Source organism: Artemia franciscana, chromosome 10, assembly GCF_032884065.1.
Source record: "Artemia franciscana chromosome 10, ASM3288406v1, whole genome shotgun sequence".
Classification (NCBI taxonomy): Eukaryota; Metazoa; Arthropoda; class Branchiopoda; order Anostraca; family Artemiidae; genus Artemia; species Artemia franciscana.
The window spans coordinates 32,420,681-32,441,112 of record NC_088872.1 but is presented as its reverse complement, the minus strand read 5'-3'; the positions used below and the strand labels follow the sequence as shown (position 1 = coordinate 32,441,112).

General features: G+C 36.7%; 1 protein-coding gene across 1 annotated transcript in view; it reads left to right on the top strand.

Annotated features, from left to right (window-relative positions):
- The window catches only part of LOC136032081 (calpain-11-like), a 212,066-nt gene that overhangs the window by 21,408 nt on the left and 170,226 nt on the right, over positions 1–20,432 (top strand). The window contains exon 3 of the mRNA XM_065712210.1: positions 7,726–7,915. Within this exon, the coding sequence (XP_065568282.1) occupies positions 7,726–7,915 (190 nt within the window). The remainder of the gene's footprint in view (positions 1–7,725; positions 7,916–20,432) is intronic.

The window sequence follows — 20,432 nt, the reverse complement described above, 5'->3', positions numbered from 1 at the left end:
TCCCACTCCCCCCCAGATGGTCGACTCGGAGATCGACAATTTATAATTTAATCTGGTCTGGTTCCTGATACGCCTGCCAAATTTCATCCTCCTGGCTTACCTGGAAGTGCCTAAAGTAGCAAAACAGGGACAGACAGACCGCCAGAATTTGTGATCGCTATGTGTCACTTGGTAGATACCAAGTGCCATAAATATTGATCACAAAATAATGTGTATGTAGTCTTTACTAGTACTTTTAGAACTATGAAATTCCTAAACTCTGAGAAAGATAAGGCCCCAGTTACTCGTCAAAGAAGGGTGTATCAAATACCTTGTGACTGCGGAAATTATTATGTGGGTAGAATCCATCAAAATTTGTATAAGACGCCAGCAATACCATAAGGATCATATGACCAAGGCTTTGACCCTAGGAGGGTAAGCATTCATAAATTTTACGACACCAAACCATATTTTTGCGATTGCCATGAAAACGGATGCATTGCGCGAACCAACCTCCCATAAATTAGCCGGTTCTTGTGTCGTCACGGAGGTTTTACTATCTGAACTGTTTGGGAAAATATTAAGGATGAGCAGTAAAATTTACAAAAGCCTACCATCTAAGTAACTTTTTCACGTGTTTCAGGAACAGAGATTTTGATCAAGAGCTGACTCTAGTGTCTTATCTTACTAACCTATCAAAAATGGTCCTGCTTCTGTCAACTTGCCATGAGGGTACCTTTATCAAGTATCCAATCCAGAAGCCTGAGATCATTGAATACTACAAACACATCAAAGGCGAAGTTAACACATTTGACCAACTGTGCAGTTCAATGTCAGCCACTCGGAAGACCAACAGGTCGCCCATGTGCAAGTTTTATGGGCTGAACAACATCGCTGGCATTAACAGTTATGTCATCTTCTCCTTCACCATCTCCAAATCCGGTGGAAAAAACACTTTTAAGAAAGGTTTTCGTGAATTTTCTGTCCAAAGAGTTAGCACAGCCGTATATGGCCACTCCTTTAGAAACCTCAACTTAGCAGTGCTCAATCTGTCAAACAACAGAGATGACTGGTGAATTACGTTTAATGACATCTGTGGAAGGGAAAAGAACAAGAGCTAAGAGCTCATGTCGCATTTGTGACGAGGTCGGAAGACCCAAGAGCCAAGAGCTCATATAGCATGAGCTCTAGCAAACTTTTAAGGATCAATAGATTAATTTAAAAGGAAAATCAGAGGCTTAATGCCGGTTGGGATTTAAAATAAAAGCTCTGAGACACAAGGTCTCTCTAAATATCAAAATTCATTAAGATCCGATCACCCACTCGTAAGTTAAAAGTACCTCAGTTTTTTAATTTTTCCTCTCCCTTCACCCCCCCCCACAGATGGTCGAATCTGGGAAAACGACTTTATCAAGTCAATTTGTGCAGGTCCCTGAAACGCCCACCAATTTTCATCTACCTAGCACGTCCAGAAATACCGAACTCGCCAAAGCACTGGACCCCTCATAACTCCCCCAAAGAGAGTGGATCCAGTCCGGTTACGTCAAACACGCGTCTACGACATTTGCTTATTCTACCCACCAAGTTTCATCCCGATCTCTCCACTCTAAGCGTTTTCCAAGTTTTCCGGTTTCCCCCTCTAACTCCCCTCCCCAATGTCACCAGATTTGGTCGGGATTAAGATAAGAGCTCTGAGACATTAGTTCTTTCTAAATATCAAATTTAAAAATACCTCACGAACGGTCACCCGTTCCTAAGTTGAAAGTACCTCAGTTGTTCTAATTTTTCCGAATTAAAACCCCCTCCAACTCTCCCAAAGAGAGCGGATTCAGTCCGGTTATGTCAATCACGTATCTAGCACTTGTGCTTATTCTTTCCACCTTGTTTAATCGTGATCTTTCCACTCTAAGCGTTTTTTAAGATTTCCAGTCCCCCCCCCCAACTACACCCAATGACACTAGATCTGGTCGGGATTGGATCCGGTTTGGATCCGGATCGGGACTGGATCCGGTTGGGATATCTGAAAGTGCCTAAACTAGCGAAACCGGGACCGACAGACCGACGGAATTTTCGATCGCTATATGTCACTTGGTAAATACCAAGTGCCATAAAAACATGTAGCCTTTGCCCGGCGTGCATTCACAGAATGACTACCAATTTTTGCAACCACTGCAAAAAACAATTTTGCGGTGAGCATCGTGTGAAGTCATGCATACTGTGTGACTCCAAGAAATGACACCTATCTTTTGTCCTGTTTAAAACATTTTTAGTAGATTTGACTTTAAATATTCCTACTTACTTTTAAAATATACTTAACTGACGAGTTTTGGAAGTCAATTTTTCTTCAAGTTGTAATTTTTACAAAAGCTTACCTTCTACGTAATTTTTTGGAAAGCTTACCATTTTAGGGTTAAATTCAAATAGTATTCCTAATTCTTTTGATTCTGCTATAAGCAGCCATTTTTTGGAAAACCCTAGTCATCCAATACTTTTTCATCCAATGCCAATTTCAGTGACATTTACAATAGATACTGATCCATCAAAAAGCAACAGTTCGCGCGAAAAATCGAATTGGTTTGAAAAAGCAACTATAGGAAATCAAATATGCCGCACTACATCTCTACTTTGACAACCCTTCTTTCTACCATAAGTTTTCCATACCAACTTCTCCAGCGCCATGTACCTACGAACGGTAAAGCCAATATTGACTGTTATTATAACCAACTTGTGATGTGTATGAAAAAGGCAGAAGAAGCTGCCGTACCTTGGCAACGTATTCGTAAAAAAGAAAAAAAAAAAACATATCTGGTCAATGGACCCTTGTTTAAAGTCGATAAGGAATAAATCAAAACTATGGTTCCAGATATGTGAGTTACTGTTACTGTGACAAGTAACTGCCTTCCACCTTCTGCTTGGTATAGAAATTATCCTTCGATTTTTTTGGTGATTAACTATTCAGTGCATTCTGTGTATACTCGCCTTCTTACCCCCCTCTTTAGTACAACGCTTTCGCAACGCCATGTAGTGTCCATATCTTTTTTCTCCGTAATTGATGCTGTGAAAAGTTTAAAATCTGATTCAATAGATAAGGATGGTATTTCTAAGATGCATATGCCGATTGATTCCACCCCCCTTATATCTCATCTTCAGCTTCTTTTTCAAATGTGTCTATGCACTTCAAGAATACCAGAGAGTTTTCTGTGTGACTCTGTTTCGTCAACTTTAAGAAGGGGAAAGTCACCGACTGATTGTTCCTGCTATCAACCTATTATTGTTTCTTGTAATATTAGCTAGGTTTTTGAGTACATCCTTCTACCTTGTCTGACTAAAAATAATAATGAGGGTGACAACCAATTTGGTTTTCGGCATGGGGCTGGTTATCAGCATCTGCATAAGATTCTGTGCTTTTCTACTGACTGATAATTCTTCCAAGGAAAATGGTCTTTATATTTGTGCTCTGGATCTTTCGAAAGCGTTTGATAGTGTGGTCAATAGTCAGCTCCTTTTTTCTCTATATAATTCCATTATATAGGACAAAATCAAGGTTTGATTCTGGAAATTTACAGAATGTTGATGGATTTGTTATACTAAATCAAAAGACCCTATGTTGAATCCAGTCCTCCAAAAAAGAGGAACTGCAATGTTTTAAGAACGGCTGAGGGTATTAAGTGGAAATTTTCAGGACCTGTTGAGGGGGATGTTGGAAAGTGGTTGAAGGGCCACCAACCCTTTACCATACCTTTTTTGGTTGCCTTCTCTCCAAAAATATCCGGTCAAAACTTTAAAATAGCCATTTTGTTCAAATAGTCCAAAAGTCAAATAAATTTGCGTATTGGGATGACATAGCCGCCCCCCCACAGCTCTTAAGACCGATGCTGAACACAATATAACGCAAAATGTGTGTGCTGGTTGTCCAAAGGGGCATATCAGCAACCTCTAAGGGAAGTCTGTGGGTGTCAAGTTGGAAACTACATGGGATATTGAGGGGGATGTTGAAGAAAATCGGAAGGCAGCCTATCCCTTGCCTTTTTTTAGATGCTCCCTTCCCTCATCACTGACCAAATTTTGAAAAAGTAATTTCGTTCGAAACAGTTAAAAGATGTAGTAACTATGCATTTGGGGATGCAATATTTCTCACAGCCCCCAGGGCAAGGATTTTTAAAATCATGCAATTGTTCCTTTCTTTAAGCAGAATTGTACTGTGGTGGCGCAGTGGGTTTGAACTTAGCTTGGTAATACGGGACCCAGAGATCGAATCATGGTGCAGTAATGCACTGCAGGGCCGACGCAGGGACCTGAGTAGTCAAGAAGCGTTGTTAATCTGGTACAATACTACATGCAGAATTTACCTTTGGGAAAAAGGAGGGGTGTTTGATTCTGGGTGAGTTCGGAAAGCCAAAGGGTATAAAGGTGAAACTTCGGGGAATGTTGAGGGGCGTGTTAAACTAAATCAAAATACAGTTTATCAAAAGGGCGTATTTAAAATTTGTTAAGAAAAGCTGAGGGTATTAAACTGAAGTTTTCAGGGCATGTTGAAGAGGATGTTGTAAAGTAGCTGGAAGGCAACTAGCCCCCCTGTCATTCCCTTTTTAGCAGCCCTATCTCAAAAGATATCTGATCAAAATCTAAGAATAGCCATCTTGTTCAAAATAGTAAAAAAGTCAAATATCTATGTTTCTGGGGATAATGCAACCCCCAACAGCCCTTAGAGCAAGCGTTGTAAGTTATATAAGTTGCTCATTGTTGATAAACCCAGCTAGTTATTGGGAAAAGGGGTATGTTTACCTGAGTCTCCGAAAAGCCTAAGGATATTAAGGTCAAACTTTTAGGAAATGCTGTCAAACAAAATTAAAACACGCTATATGCAGGATGGTTGTCAAAAGGGCACAGTAGCAATATCTAAGGAATGGTTAAGTGCATTAATTTGAAATTAAGTTGATATTAAGTTGTGCAATTTGTCCATCTATAAGGGAGGTGTAATTTCAGGAAATACCGAAAGGTATGTTGAGCTAAATCAAAAGAAAATCCAATTTATCAAAAAGGCAGACCTGTCAAACAGTTCGTGGTAACGAACTGTAGTAAGGAGCGACCCGGCTCAATAGTAACCAAAACTCTAAAGAATTGAATTTTGATATCAATAGCTACATCAAAAGAATCGCATTTTAATGCTGATTTTAAATATATAAGTTTCATCAAGTTTAGTCCTACCCATCAAAAGTTACGAGCCTGAGAAAATTTGCCTTATTTATGAAAATAGGGGGAAACACCCCCTAAAAGTCGTAGGATCTTAACGAAAATGACACCATCAGATTCAGCGTATCAGAGAACCCTACTGTAGAAGTTTCAAGCTCCTATCTACAAAAATGTGGAATTTTGTATTTTTTGCCAGAAGACAAATCACGGGTGCGTGTTTATTTGTTTGTTTTTTTGTTTTTTTTTTGTTTTTTTTCCCCAGGGGTCATCGTATCGACCAAGTGGTCCTAGAATGTCGCAAGAGGGCTCATTCTAACGGAAATGAAAAGTTCTAGTGCCCTTTTTAAGTGACCAAAAAATTTGGAGGGCATCTAGGCCCCCTCCCACGCTCATTTTTTCCCAAAGTCAACGGATCAAAATTTTGAGATAGCCATTTTGTTCAGCATAGTCGAAAACCATAATAACTATGTCTTTGGGGATGACTTACTCCCCCACAATCCCTGGGGGAGGGGCTGCAAGTTACAAACTTTGACCAGTGTTTACATATAGTAATGGTTATTGGGAAGTGTACAGACGTTTTCAGGGGGATTTTATTTTATTTGGGGGTGGGGCTGAGGAGAGGGGGCTATGTTGGAGGATCTTTCCTTGGAGGAATCTGTCACGGGGAAGAAAAATTCAATGAAAAGGGCGCAGGATTCTCTAGCATTACTATAAGAAAACAATGAAAAATAAACATGAAAACGTTTTTTCAAATGAAAGGAAGAAGTAGCATTGAAACTTAAAACGAACAGAGATTATTACGCATATGAGGGGTTCTAAAAATACTTTAGCATAAAGAGCGAGGTATTTAGGAGGAGATAAATACCTTGCTCTTTATGCTAAAGTATGTTTAGTAATTTCAACTATTTATTCTACGGCCTTTCTGATTCAGGGGTCATTCTTAAAGAATTGGGACAAAACTTACGATTTAGTGTAAAGAGCGAGGTATTAACGAGGGTACAAACCCCCTCGTATACATAATAAAAATATAAGGTTATGAAAGTTTGTTACGTAAGTTAATTCTTAAGTTACGCATATTTTTTACTAATAAAAACGTTCGTTAAAATTAAAAGTTCTAGTTGCCTTTTTAAGTAACCGAAAAATTAAAGGGCAACTAGGCCTCCTTCCTCACCCCTTATTTCTCAAAATCATCTGATCAAAACTAAGAGAAAGCCATTTAGCCAAAAAAGGAATTAATATGCAAATTTCATTTTAATAATTTATGTGCGGAGAGCCAAAACCAAACATGCATTAATTCAAAAACGTTCAGAAATTAAATAAAAAAAAACTAATTTTTTTAGCTGAAAGTAAGGAGCGACATTAAAACTTAAAACGAACAGAAATTACTCCGTATATGAAATGGGTTGTCCCCTCCACAATCCCTCGCTCTTTACGCTAAAGTTTGACTTTTTGCCACAATTCTACTTTTTAAAACAATTAAAAGCTTTAGCGTAAAGAGCGAGGGATTGCGGAGGGGACAACCCATTTCATATACGGAGTAATTTCTGTTCGTTTTAAGTTTTAATGTCGCTCCTTACTTTCAGCTAAAAAAATTAGTTTTTTTTATTTAATAATATTTTAAGAACGGGGAAGGGTATTAGCTTGAAACTTTCAGAGCTACTACTTCTAATGTTGCGGCTACAAATGTGACTGGTTGTGACTGCGACTGTGACTATTTCCAACTATGACAACTTGTAACTACAACTGCTACTACATCTACTTTCAACGAGTGCTGAAGGGGATGTTGAACTTTGAAACTTTAGTGTTGAAACGACACCTCTTTGATGTTTGGAAACTTTGATGTTGAAGGAAAAACAACAAACTTTGAAGTTTAAATGTTGAAAAAAAGAAAAGGAATTAAATTTAAAACAATCTTCTTTTACATTTGCAACATTGAAAAAGAAAGACAGAAGTTACAGTGAAATAAAATCTTGAATTGCTGGGTTTTCGGCAATTAATATCATTCTATATCAAATGTTTATTTTTATTATTTCCTTAAAAGGGCTGTTCAAAACACATATAATTTTCTAAAACGTAAATGATTCAATACGCATTATGCTTTTACAGTTAGGGAAGGGGGAAGGAGGCATTAGCCAAACTCCTCTTTGTAGTGATTTTTTTTTCGCTTTAAGTTTTAATTGAATAGTCTATTTAATTTTTACTCGCTTCAAGATTTATTTACTGATATTAGTGCCTCTTATCTGTAGGCTATGTTCTCTATAATTGTTTATTTAATTTCTGTTTGTTTTGGGTTTCATTCATTCTTTAATAGTGGTTTTTGGCCGTTTTGTGTTTGAATTATTATAGAGAGCCACGTATAACGTAAAGCTCCGCCACGCGTGACAAGAATCTGTAATGCTTGACACCATTCTGTCACGTCTGGCACACTTTCGCCGAGGTTGGCATGTAACACCTTGTGTTTGTGATTTTTGATAGTCGACACCCCCTCGTGCTAAACAATGTACAAATTAGGTTGTTAGCCTTTCTATTTAAAAATTTATTATTGCATTTCAGAGTGTATAATGGTGTTCGAAGAGGTTCGTCAAAATCACGAAGTTTCAATAGCACAGGTTATTCCCAAATAAAGCACCACTGCCGAGAAAGAGGAATACTCTTTGATGACAAAACCTTTCAACCTGAAGAAAAGCCACTTGGCCTCAGTAAGAAAGTTAAACTTGGACGTATTGAATGGAGAAGGCCTTATGTAAGTTTTATTTTTGTTTTTATACTCAGGTGTAATGGTTTTCCTTTTTTTCTCTTACAGAGGTGAATGCGGTTGAATTAACAAGAAACAGAATGATCAGTGTCCTATTCATTCATATTAAAAGGCAGGCTTGAATTCTGTTGGTTTATTTTTGTGACTAATTTCTTTGAATTTATTATTTTTACTACCCTACATTTTTATATCGGATCAACTACTGCTTCGGACTAGGTAATTTTCAAGAGCAAACCTATAAAATGAGTAGTGATACCTCATCAATATTAAAGGCACCATAGCCGCTACTCATTTCTTCCTTTAATGATTTAAATTGAACGGTGGCTCCTTCCTGACGCAGCTCTTATTAAACTTCTTCGAGACACAGGTGCATGTTACGTCATAGGTTTTTATAACACGCATATCCAAGGATTTTATGGCACATATATTCATGGATTCTATGATAACCCTATCACTGGTTTTAAACACAGCCATATCCCTGGATACCACGCAGCCCTATACTGTCATTAAATAAAAAAAACTAGTTGTTTTAACTGAAAGTAAGGAGCAACATTAAAACTTAAAACGAACAGAAATTACTCCGTGTATGAAAGGGGCTGTTCCCTTCTCAACGTCCCGCTCTATACACTAAAGTTTGACTCTTTCTCTAAATTCTACTTTATTAAACAGTAAAAAACTTCAGCGTAAAGAGCGGGTGCTGAGAGGGGAACAGCCCCTTTCGTACAAGGAGTAATTTCTGTTCGTTTTAAGTTTTAATGTTGCCCCTTACTTTCAGTTAAAAAAACTAGTTTTTTTATTTAATTTCTGAACGTTTTTGAATTAATGCATGTTTAATTTTGGCTCTCCGCACATAAATTATTAAAATGAAATTTGCATATTAATTCTTTTTTGGCTAAATCGCTTTTTCTTAGTTTTGATCAGACGTTTTTTGAAATAAGGGGTGCGGAAGGAGGCCTAGTTGCCCTCCAATTTTTCGGCTACTTAAAAAGGCAACTAGAACTTTTAATTTTTAACACACGTTTTATTAGTAAAAAATATACATAACTTAAGAATTAACTTATGTAAAAGACTTCTAAATTTTTATATTTTTATTATGTATATGAGGGGGTTTGTCCCCTCGTTAGTACCTCGCTCTTTACACTAAATCTTAAGTTTGGTCCCAATGCTTTAAGAATGACCCCTGAATCAGAAAGACCGTAGAATAAACAGTTGAAATTACTAAAAATACTTTAGCATAAAGAGCGAGGTATTTAGGAGAAGAAGAACCCCTCAAATGCGTAATAATCTCTGTTCGTTTTAAGTTTTAATGCCACTCCTTACTTTCAATTGACAAAACTTTTTCATGTTTTTCATTGTTCATTGTTTTTTTATCTTAATGCTAAAAAATCCTGCGCCCTTTTCATTGAATTTCTCTTACTCCATGACATATTCCTCCAAGGAAAGATCCTCCCACATAGCCCCCTCCCCTCAACGCCCCCAACCAAAAAAATCTCCCGGAAACGTCTGTACACTTCCCAATAACCATTACTGTATGTAAACACTGGTCAAAGTTTGTAACTTGCTGCCCTTCCCCTGGGAACTGTGGGGGAGTAAGTCATCCCCAAAGAAATAGTTATTATGGTTTTCTACTATTTGGAACAAAATGGCTATCTCAAATTTTGATCCGTTGACTTTGGGAAAAAATGAGTGTGGATGGGGGCCTAGGTGCCATCCAATTTTTTGGTCACTTAAAAAGGGCACTAGAACTTTTCATTTCCGTTAGAATGAGCCCTCTTGGGATATTCTAGGACCACTTGGTCTATACGATGACCCCCGGGGAAAAGAAAAAAAAACAAAAACAAACAAACAAATAAACATGCACCCGTGATCCGTCTTCTGGCAAAAAATACAAAGTTCCACATTTTTGTAGATAGGAGCTTGAAATCTTTGCTATAGGGTTCTCTGATACGCTGAATGCGATGATGTGATTTTCGTTAAGAGTCTATGACTTTTAGGGGTGTTTCCCTCTATTTTCCAAAATAAGGTAAATTTTCGCAGGCTCGTAACTTTTGATCACAAAGACTGAATTTGATGAAACTTATATATTTAAAATCAGCATGAAAATTCGATTCTTTTGGTGTATCTTTTAGCATCAAAATTCCGCTTTTTTTTAGTTTCGTTTACTATTGAGCCGGGTCGCTCCTTACTACAGTTCGTTACCACGAACTGTTTGATTCCAGCGACAGCCCTAGTCTTAAACGGATCTTAATCCCGTCATTCCGACGACAGCCAGCAGGCGCATGTTGCGTCATAGAGAATGTCTGCTTTGTTACATCATAGAGAATGTTTTCTAAACAACCCATGTGTTAATTCTTTGAAAAACCTGCGAGGGGCCCCATCATATCAGGATTTCTAAGATTTTTACATAATGAAGAGAGTCTTTAAAAAACCATCAGGGTTCCCACCAAATCAGGATCTTCTTGTTTTTTACCTAGTGGTTTCTTTTTAAAAAACCTGTGAGGACCAGGGCTTTTTTACTTCGGGGTTATAAGATTATTACATATTAGAAAGTGCTTAACAAATCATCAGGGAATTCTCTACCCCAGGTTTCTGAGATTGTTCTTTAAAAGACCTTCAGGGGCTTGTTTACTTCGGAATTTCTAAGATTGTTCAAAGTAGAGAGCCCTTAAAAAACCTGCAGGGAACCTGCTAAATCAGGATTTCGTTGGGTTTTACCTAATAGTTTCTTTTTCAAAAAAAACCTGTGAGGGTTAGGGCTTGTTTACTTCAGGATTTTTAAGATTGTTGTGATTAAATACCTTTAGGGCTTCGTTACGCCAGGATTTCTAAGATTGTTCTGTAAAAAACCTTAAGGGCTTGTTAAATTGTTAACTGATTATTACATAATAGGGTTTCGAGTGTTACATAAAAGGACATGTTAGAGTCCACTAGTCAAGCGGGGGGGATGGGTATTAAGACTATTTCTTCAAGAGGTTTCTCAAGATGTTTCAAAACATTCAAGACGTTTTTAAGGCATTTTTTAAAGACGTTTTTCAAGAAGTTTCAAGACATTTAAAGGCATTTTTCTTCAAGACGTTTTTCATGACGTATCAAGACATTTCAAGACATTTTTAAAGAAATATTTCTTTAAGACGTTTCCAAGACATTTCAAGACGTTTTTTATGGTATTTTTCTTCAGGGTGTTTTTTAAAACGTTTCATGACTTTTCAAGACATTTCAAGACACCTTTCTGCAAGACCTTTCATGTTTTCTTTATTTCTTATGTAATAGGGAATGTTCACCAGTGTTAAGGATGACGCATTCTAACTTGACTTGTTTCTTCAGGGCCCGTGGAGAAGTCCCGGTTGTAACTGAGGAAAGCAAACATATGGGTGTTACACAATAACTATACACACGTGGGATGTGACGCAATCTTGCGTACCTTGCTAGATTTATTGGCGGTGATTTAATCTTACATGACTTGGTAGATTTATTGGGAATCACGTAATCTCGCGTGAAAAGGTTAGGCTTCAGGGTCCGGTGGGGAAATCCTCACTTGTAACTGATGAGGGCAAATACGTTGGTGTTACGTAATGACAGTGCCCACATGGGTGCTGCGTAATGGCAGCGCATACGTGGGGTTTTACGTAATGGCGGTGCAAATGTTAATGCTACGTAATGGCAGGACATACGTGAGATGCTAACTATTTGCAGCACACACGTGGGTACTACTTACTGACGAGGTACACCTGGGATATGACATAATACTTTAAGAGATTCCATTTTATTCAGGATTTCTTTTTTTTAAAGCGTATTTTCTTTAGGATTTCATTTTCTCTCGAGGTGTTTTTTTCTTTCAAGGTGTTTTTCTCAGGGAACCTTTATTTTCTATAGATTCTATATCCGCGTTAGGATTCGAAAGAGCCATTTTCATCCAATGGAACCACGCCTGGGACATCTGGACCCTGAAACCCTTTCTAGTATATTGATTCGGTTAAAATATTCTGCATGATAGCCAATTCAACGCTTGGAGAAATCCCTGTCTCGCATACTAGAACGATCAAGGTATTGCATTTTTCTATATGATTGCAATAACTGACATGCAGGGTGGAAAATCGATTACTAAAATTTGCTTACATTTGAAGTACACATGCTTGTCGAGTAGTGCTTTAGAGAGTATCCGATAATATTGTGGGTTTCTCTTAGCGATTTTTTTTTTTTACCAATAGAGTTTTTTCACAGATATGGAATTTTTCAGGCATTTCAATGAAAAAATATTCGTTTACACTAGAATCGATCATTTAAACGTAATGAAAAAATGTCCATTAGCGTTTTTTCTGATGAGTTCTAGCAATTGAGGTGAGCGTGGCACAATGTACCAGCCGCCGATGACACCCTTCTGTCACATATTATCACACCGAAGGTTTTTTTTTATTTTCCCTCAAAATAAATTTTCAAGCTAAATAATAACCATTGTTCTTATTTAAACAGTGGAAATTCTCCATTTCATTGCTAGATTGCGATGTTTTATGACAATTCGAAGCCCGTGACCATCAATGGCTGACCAAAGACACCCTCTAGCAAGCGTTACCACATATATGACGTCTTTTCGACCATTTTGCTGCAAAAATATTCGTTTAAACTACAACCGTTTAAACAATAGTTTAAACAATATTCGTTTAAACTACAAAGCTAATGAAAAACCCATTAGCGTTTTTTTTCTGATGACTCTAGTTCAGCATTGTGGAGTGACATGAGAGGTGTAGCATAAGTGGGAGATGGTAACGTCGGCAATGAGGGGGGGGGGGAATTAATGCCATGTTTTTCTTCTCACTCAATTGGACTATCTGTCTTGGCTTTTTCTACAATGAGCCATGACTTGATGCCACAACTATTCCATTTTAACTAAAATGGAATAGTTGTGGGAAAAAGGAAAAAGCCCTGACAGATTTCACAAACAAAAATAATCACGCAGAAAGTTCCTCGAATAAAAAGACACATGCAACAAGTTTCATTAACAAAATCAATTTCACGAAGAGAAAAAATAAATTTATAACTTTCACAAAATGAAAATTCAACGTGTAACAAGTTTCACGAATAAAAACATAGCATGCAGCAAGCTCCACGAACAAAATACAGCACGCAACAAAAATCAGCAAGCGATAAGTTCCTTGAACAAAATTAGTTTCGCAATGAGAAAAATCAATGTACAAGTTTCACAAGGAGGTAAATCAACATGCAACAAGTTTCGGGGAGAGAAAAATCAACATGCAACAAGTTTCACGTACAAAAATAAGCCACAACAAGTTGCACGAACAAAAATCAGCACACAGCAAACTCCATCAACAAAAATAGTTTCACGAGGAGAAAAATCGATCTAGAATTACACCGAAGAGAAAAGTCAAAATGCAACAAGTTTTGAGAACAAAATTCAACACGAAACAAGTTCCAGGAACATAGATCAGCACGAAAAAAGCTCCATGAGCAAAATCGGTTTCACCACAAAAAACAACATGCAAGAAGTTTCACGAACAAAAATCAGCACGCAACAAGTTCAATAAATAAAATCAGTTTCACAAGGCGAAAATGTTCCATGAAAAAAAATTACGCAATGAATTCCATGAGTAGAATCAATGTAATAGTTTCACGAATAAAAATGAGGATAGAACAATTTCCACGAACAAAAAAATCAGCATGCATAAAATTAAATAAACAAAAATGAGCACGCTACAGGCTCCAAGAACAAAATCAGTTTCACGAGCAAAAAAATCAATTTAGAAGTTTAACGAAGATAAAAAAAAATCAACGTGCAACATGTTCCTCGAAAAGAAAATCAACACGTGACAAGTTTCATGAGGAGAAAAATCAATCTGCAAATTTCACGAAGAGAAAAATCAACATGTAAGAAGTTTCACGATCAGAAATTAGAACGCGGAAAGAACGACGAAAAAAATCCTTGCGCAACAAGTTCTATAAACAAAATCAGTTTCACGAACAGAAATACTAAATGTACAAGTTTCACGAAGAGAAAAATCAACATGTAACAAGTTTCATGAACAGAACTCAGCATGGAATAAGAACCACGAAATAATTCTTGCGCAACAAGTTCCATGAACAAAATCAGTTTCACGAGGAGAAATAATAAATGTACAAATTTCACGAAGAGAAAAATCAATATGCAACAAAGTCCACGAACAAAAATCAGCGTGGAGGAAGTTCAACGAAAAAAAGTACCCCACGAGTTCTATCAAGAAAATCAGTTTAATGAGGAAAAATTCAACGTAGAAGTTTCACGAAGAGGAAATCCAATTTGTAAAAAATTTTCAGAAAAAAAAGAGGGCGCAACAAGTTCCACAAACAAAAAAAATCAGCACGCAACGAATTCCACGAACAAAAACAAGCACGCAACAAGTTCCAAGAACAAAATCAGTTTCACGAGCAGAAAAATCAATGTACAAGTTTTACGAAGATGAAAAAATCAACATGCAACATATTCTACGAATAAAAATCAGCACGTGACAAGTTCCATGAAAAAAATAAGTTTTATGACGAGGAAAATCAATGTGCAAGTTTCACAAAGAGGAAAACCAATGTACAAATTTTACGAGAGAAAAATCACCATGCAACAAGTTTCACGAACAGAAATGAGCACAGCGAGCACCACGTAAAAATCCTTGCACAACAAGTTCCATGAACAAAATCAGTTTCATGTGGAGAAAAAAGTTTCACGAAAAGAAAAATCAAGATGCAACAAGTTTCACAAACAAAAATCCGCAAGCAATAAGTTTCACAAACAAAAATCAGCACGCAACAAGTTTCATGAACAAAATCTGTTCTATGAACAGAAAAATCAATGTACAAGTTTCACAAAGAGAAAAATAAACATACAACAAGTTTCACGAACAAAAATCATCACGCATCAAGTTCAACTTCCACAAACTTGTCACGCAACAATATCCATGAGCAAAATCAGTGTACAAGTTTCACGAAGAGAGAAATCAACATGTAACAAGACGAAGAGAAAAATCAAAATGCAAGAAGTTTCATGAACAAAATCAGCACGTAACATGTTCCACAAACAAAAATCAGCATGAAATAAGTTCCATGACCGAAATCAGTTTCACATATAGAAAAATAATGCATTAGTTTCACGAAGAGAAAAATCAACATGCAGCAAGTTTCACGAAAACAAATCCAGCAAGTAACAAGTTCCATGAACAAAAATCTGCACGCGACAAGCTCCATGAAGAAAATCACTTTCACATGGAGAAAGATCTATGTACAAGTTTCACGAAGAGAAATATCAAGATGCAGCAAATTTCACGAACAAAAATTAGCATGCAACAAGTTCCGCGAACATAAATTAGCATGCAACGTGTTCCGTGAACAAAATCAGTTTCACGAGCAGAAAATACAATGTACAAGTTTTGCGGAGTGAAAAATCAACATGCAACAAGTTTCACGAACAAAAAACGGCACTCAACAAGTTCCATGAGCAAAAATCAGCACGCAATAATTTCCATGAACAAAATCAATTTCGAGAGGACAAAAATCAATGTACAAGTCTCACGAATAGGAAAATCATCATGTAACAAGTTTATCGAACAAAAATCAGCACGCAACAAGTTCAACGAACAAAAATCATCACTCAACCGGTTCCATGAACAAAATCAGTTTTACAAAAAAAAAATCAATGTATAAGTTTTACGAAGAGAAAAATCAAGATTCGAGTTTAAAAAAAAAATCAAAAATCAAATTTAAAAATCAAGTTTTACGAAGAAAAATCAGCATGCAGCAAGTTCCATGACTGAAAATCAGCACGCAACAAGTTCCATGAACAATATCAGTTTCATGTGGAGAAAAATCAATGTACAAGTTTTACAAACAGAAAAATCAACATGCAACAAGCTTCATGAACAAAAAATCAGCATGAAATAAGTTCCATGAACAAAAATCAGCACGCAACAAGTTCAAATGAAAAAAATCGTCATTTGTAGTTTATATGATTATTTTTTATTGGAAAAGCTTATGCCCTTAGATGTGATAATATTTGCCAGAAGGGTGTCATCAGGGGGACTGGTAGACTGCGCCACGCTGGCCTCAATTGCTAGGAATTATGAGAAGAAACGCTAATGGGATATTTTTCATTAAGTTTAAAAGATCGATTCTAGTGTAAACGAATATTTGTGCAGGAAAATGCTCGAAAAAATGTCATATGTATGATAATTTATACCAGAGGGTGTTTTTGTCAGCCATTAAGTGTCACTGGCCTGGTATTGCCATGGATCATCGAAATTTTTCAATGAAATGGCAAGTTCCCCTGTTCAAATTAAAACAATGGTCATTTTTTAGTTCATAAATTTATTTTGAGTGTAAAAGCTTGATAATATGCACCAGAAGGGTATTTTCAGGGGGAAGTTGGCACATTGTGCCACGCTGGCTTCGTCTGCTACGAGTCATCAGAAGAAACACTGATGGGGATTTCTTAAAACCTTCAAGGTTCCATGAGAAAATGCCTTGAAAGAAAAAAACTCCTTGAAAAATGAAATCCTGAAGAAAATAACGGTTTGAAAAAAAATCTGAAGAAAATGAAATATCTTTAAGTATTATGTAACATCTCACGTGTACATCATCACTACGTAACACCTACGTGTGCGCTGCCATTACGTAGTATCTCACGTGTGCGCAGCTATTACGTAACATCAATGGTTGCGCCGTCATTTCGCACCATCCAACATGTGCGCTGTTATTACGTACCATCCAAGGTGTGCGCTGTCATTTCATAGCACCCAGTTGTGCACCTTCATTATGTAACACCCATGTGTCTGCCCTCCCCAGTTACATGCGGGGATTTCCACACGGGGCCTTGAAATATAGCATACCCCGCGAGATTGCGTCATTCCTAATAAATCTTCTGAGTCACGTAAGATTATATCACCGTCAATAAACCTAGCAAGGCACGCAAGATTGCGTACCATCCCACGTGTTTACCATTATTATGTAACCCCCACCTATGTGCCTCCCTCATTTACAACCGGGACTTCCCCACGGTCCCTGACGAAACAAGTCGCGTTAGAATGCGTCATCCTTAATACTGGTAAAAGAACTATCTTAGAAATCCTGGGGTAAAGAAGGCCTGAAGGTTTTCAATATTAACAATCTTAGAAATCTTGAAGTAAAGAAGACATTACAAGCGGGGATTTCCACAAGGGGGCCCTGAAATATAGTATGTCACTAGTTTAAAAAAAAAAATATTAGGTAAAACCCAAAGAAATCCTGATTTAGCGGGCTCCCTAAAGATTTTTTGAGGACCCTCCATTATGTAACAATCTTAGAAATCCTGAAGTAAACAAGCCCAGAAGGTTCTTAAGGAACAATCTTAGAAATCCTGGCATAAAGAGGTCCCTGAAGGTTTTTAAGGGCTCTCTATTATATGGCAATCTAAGAAATCCTGAAGTAAACAAGTCCTGGTCTTCAGAGGTTTTTTTTTAAAAGAAACTATTGGGTAAAACCAAAGGATATCCTGGTTTGGCGGGGACCTTGAAGGTTTTTAAGGACTCTCTGCTATGTAACAATCTTAGAAATCCTGATTTGGTGGGACCCCTTCGTAGTTTTTTTTAAAGAATTAATACTTGCGTTGCCTAGAAAACATTCTCTATGATGTAACAAAGTAAAAATAAACATTCCTTATGACGTAACATACACCTGCTGGTTGTCGTCGGAATGACGGGATAGGGTTGTGTTTAAAATCAGGGATGCCGTCAGAATTAAACAGTTCGTGGTAACGAACTGTAGTAAGGAATTATATAGTCCTGTGGTGGCGCAGTTGGTTTGACCTTAGCTTGGTAATACGGGACCCAGAGATCCAATCATGCTGCAGAAATGCACTGCAGGGTCGACGCAGGGACATTAGTAGTCAAGAAGCGTCGTTAATCTGATAGAATAGTAGTAAGGAGCGACTCGGCTCAATAGTAAACAAAACTCTAAAAAAACGGAATTTTCTTACCAATAGATATATCAAAAGAATCGGATTTTTATTCTGATTTTAAATATACAAGTTTTTTAAGTTTAGTTCGAGTCTACTATTTTTTTTTACTTTTTAATAAAGTAGAATTGAGAGAAAGAGTAAAACTTTAGCGTAAAGAGCGGGACGTTGAAGAAGGAACAGTTCTGTTCGTTTTAAGTTTTAATGTCCCTCCTTACTTTCAGTTAAAAAAAACTCGTTTTTTTTATTTAATGACGAAAGTAAAACAGTTCAAAATAGGGATGATACCTTTTTTATTGACAGTGACTAGATATAAAATTATTTAACTGGATATTTCGAACACATATACAGTGTTCATCATCAGCAGTAAAACTAAAAGACTTGAATAAAAATAAACAAAATTTATACCTAATAAACTAATTACATACAGTTTATTGCTCTTATTTTTTCCCATGCAGCAGCGGAGGCTGCTGATTATCTGACATATTACGTGGACAGAGGTCATAGCTCTTAGGTGAGGTGATATTTACTTATTTGACCTCAGTAAATTATCATAAATTGAGTTCAATCCAAATTCTCCTGTATCTCTGTTTATGGAATTACAATTGAATAGAATTTTTAAATTTCGATTGTTTCCCTGAAAATTTGCTTTAAACCTTGGTTCCTAGAAATCAAAGAAACATTTTCAAACAAAATAAAATGATTCGGAAAATTAAAGAAATGTTCCGAGAGGGCCGACGTGAAATCTTCAGGTTTGGTATTTTGCTTTAAAGGCGATGAAATAGAATCATGATGTTGTAGCAATCTTGTTTTTAAATTCTGGTTAGTACGTCCCACATAAGAGCTTTCACAAGTACATGGGATTTTATAAACCCCACTTTGTTGCTCTACGGAAGTCCAATCCTTTCCAGAATTTAAAAAACTAGCAAAAGTATTACTACCTCTTAAAGCTACCTTTAAGCCATTATTTTCTAAAATTCTTTTAAGTTTTTCACTCAAACCTGGAACATATGGTAGAGAACAAAAAATATCTTTCTTTTCTGTTGTTTCCAGAATATCGTCAGAACATTCTAAAAATTTTTTTAGTATCTATTTTTTAAATAGTTATCTATTTATTTAATGACGGATAGGGCTGTAGTGAAATCCAGGGAAAGGGCTACGTTTAGAACCAGTGAAAGGGTTGTCGTGTAATCCAGGGATAGGGCTGTCATAGAATCCATGGATAGATGTGTACATAGGATCCATTGATATGTGTGTCATAAAAACCTATGATGTAACATGCACCTGCGTCTTTAAGAAGTTTAGGGGTCGCCGTTCAACTTCAATTTTAAAAGGAAGAAAAGAGTAGCGGGTATGGTTGCCTTTAAAATTGCTGATGCATCACTAATAAAATACAATTTCTGGCGAGACAAACGACCGTGTCAGTTTAAAACGTTAGTGATTCTTTCGTGAGAAAAATTAAATCAATAAAAAGAACACGAAGTTTTTACTGACAACACTTTTCACAGGTAAACTATTTGTTTCTCTCTGGTTAAATGGACAGCAATATTAAGCTAAGGTTGGTAGCGGAAAGTGACTTCGAAAATGAATATGAACTTTTCTTGGTCTGCCCCAGTCAATACTAGATAGTCCCTAGTAGCTCTTGTATTTTGAGAAGTCACTTAAACTTACTCAATTAAATTAAAACATACAAAAAAGGCATTGTGAGGTATATTACCATAGTGACAAGCATCCATTCAGGGGGGGGGGACTTCATTCCTCCTTTAATTTTCTGGATTTGGCACGTATTCTCTTAGATGCTTTGTCTCATTCACTTGTTTATTGAAGGTCTTCATTAACTTTCCCTCCTCCGTCAGCATTATTTCATGAGCCATCTGGAACTCTGAGATGAAGGGCTTAATGAGCTCTATACTAATATTTAAAACTTAAAAATGTCACTTCAAACTACAGTAATTAATCACTACACATTTTAAAATTGGTTGTGTTTTCAATATTGATTTTTCAAAAATCAAACAAAACAATTATACTTGTCAAAAAACAAAGGCCACTTGTCAATTCAGAACATATTTCTTTAAAAACAAGAGAACTCTGGCCCCCTAGTGTGTCATCTTTCTAGCCTATAGTCAGTCAGCTTCACTAGTTCGTTGTATAGGAAAAAATGCATACACCAATTTTCATGTGCCAATTTTGAGCCTTTGGGGGAATAGTAAAATGTAATATTGCATGTGTATTTCATGACGAATAAATCTTATCTTACCTTATGTAAATTGTTCTTCTAGATAGTTTTGTAGTGACATCATTCCAGCTTATAGACATAAATTTACAAGGTCATTTAACGAGTATGTTCATATTCTCGCATGATTGGCACGACTTATGTTCATATTTATGGCATGACTTAACTCATTATCCCTTTTTAAAAGAGAAGAAGATTGATATTAACTATTACTACTTTCACTGCTGCAAATCGATTCGCTTATTCTGATATTAACTCATCTTACTGCGTTTCAAAATCACGATGCCTAAGTTCCAGTTTTAAAACGT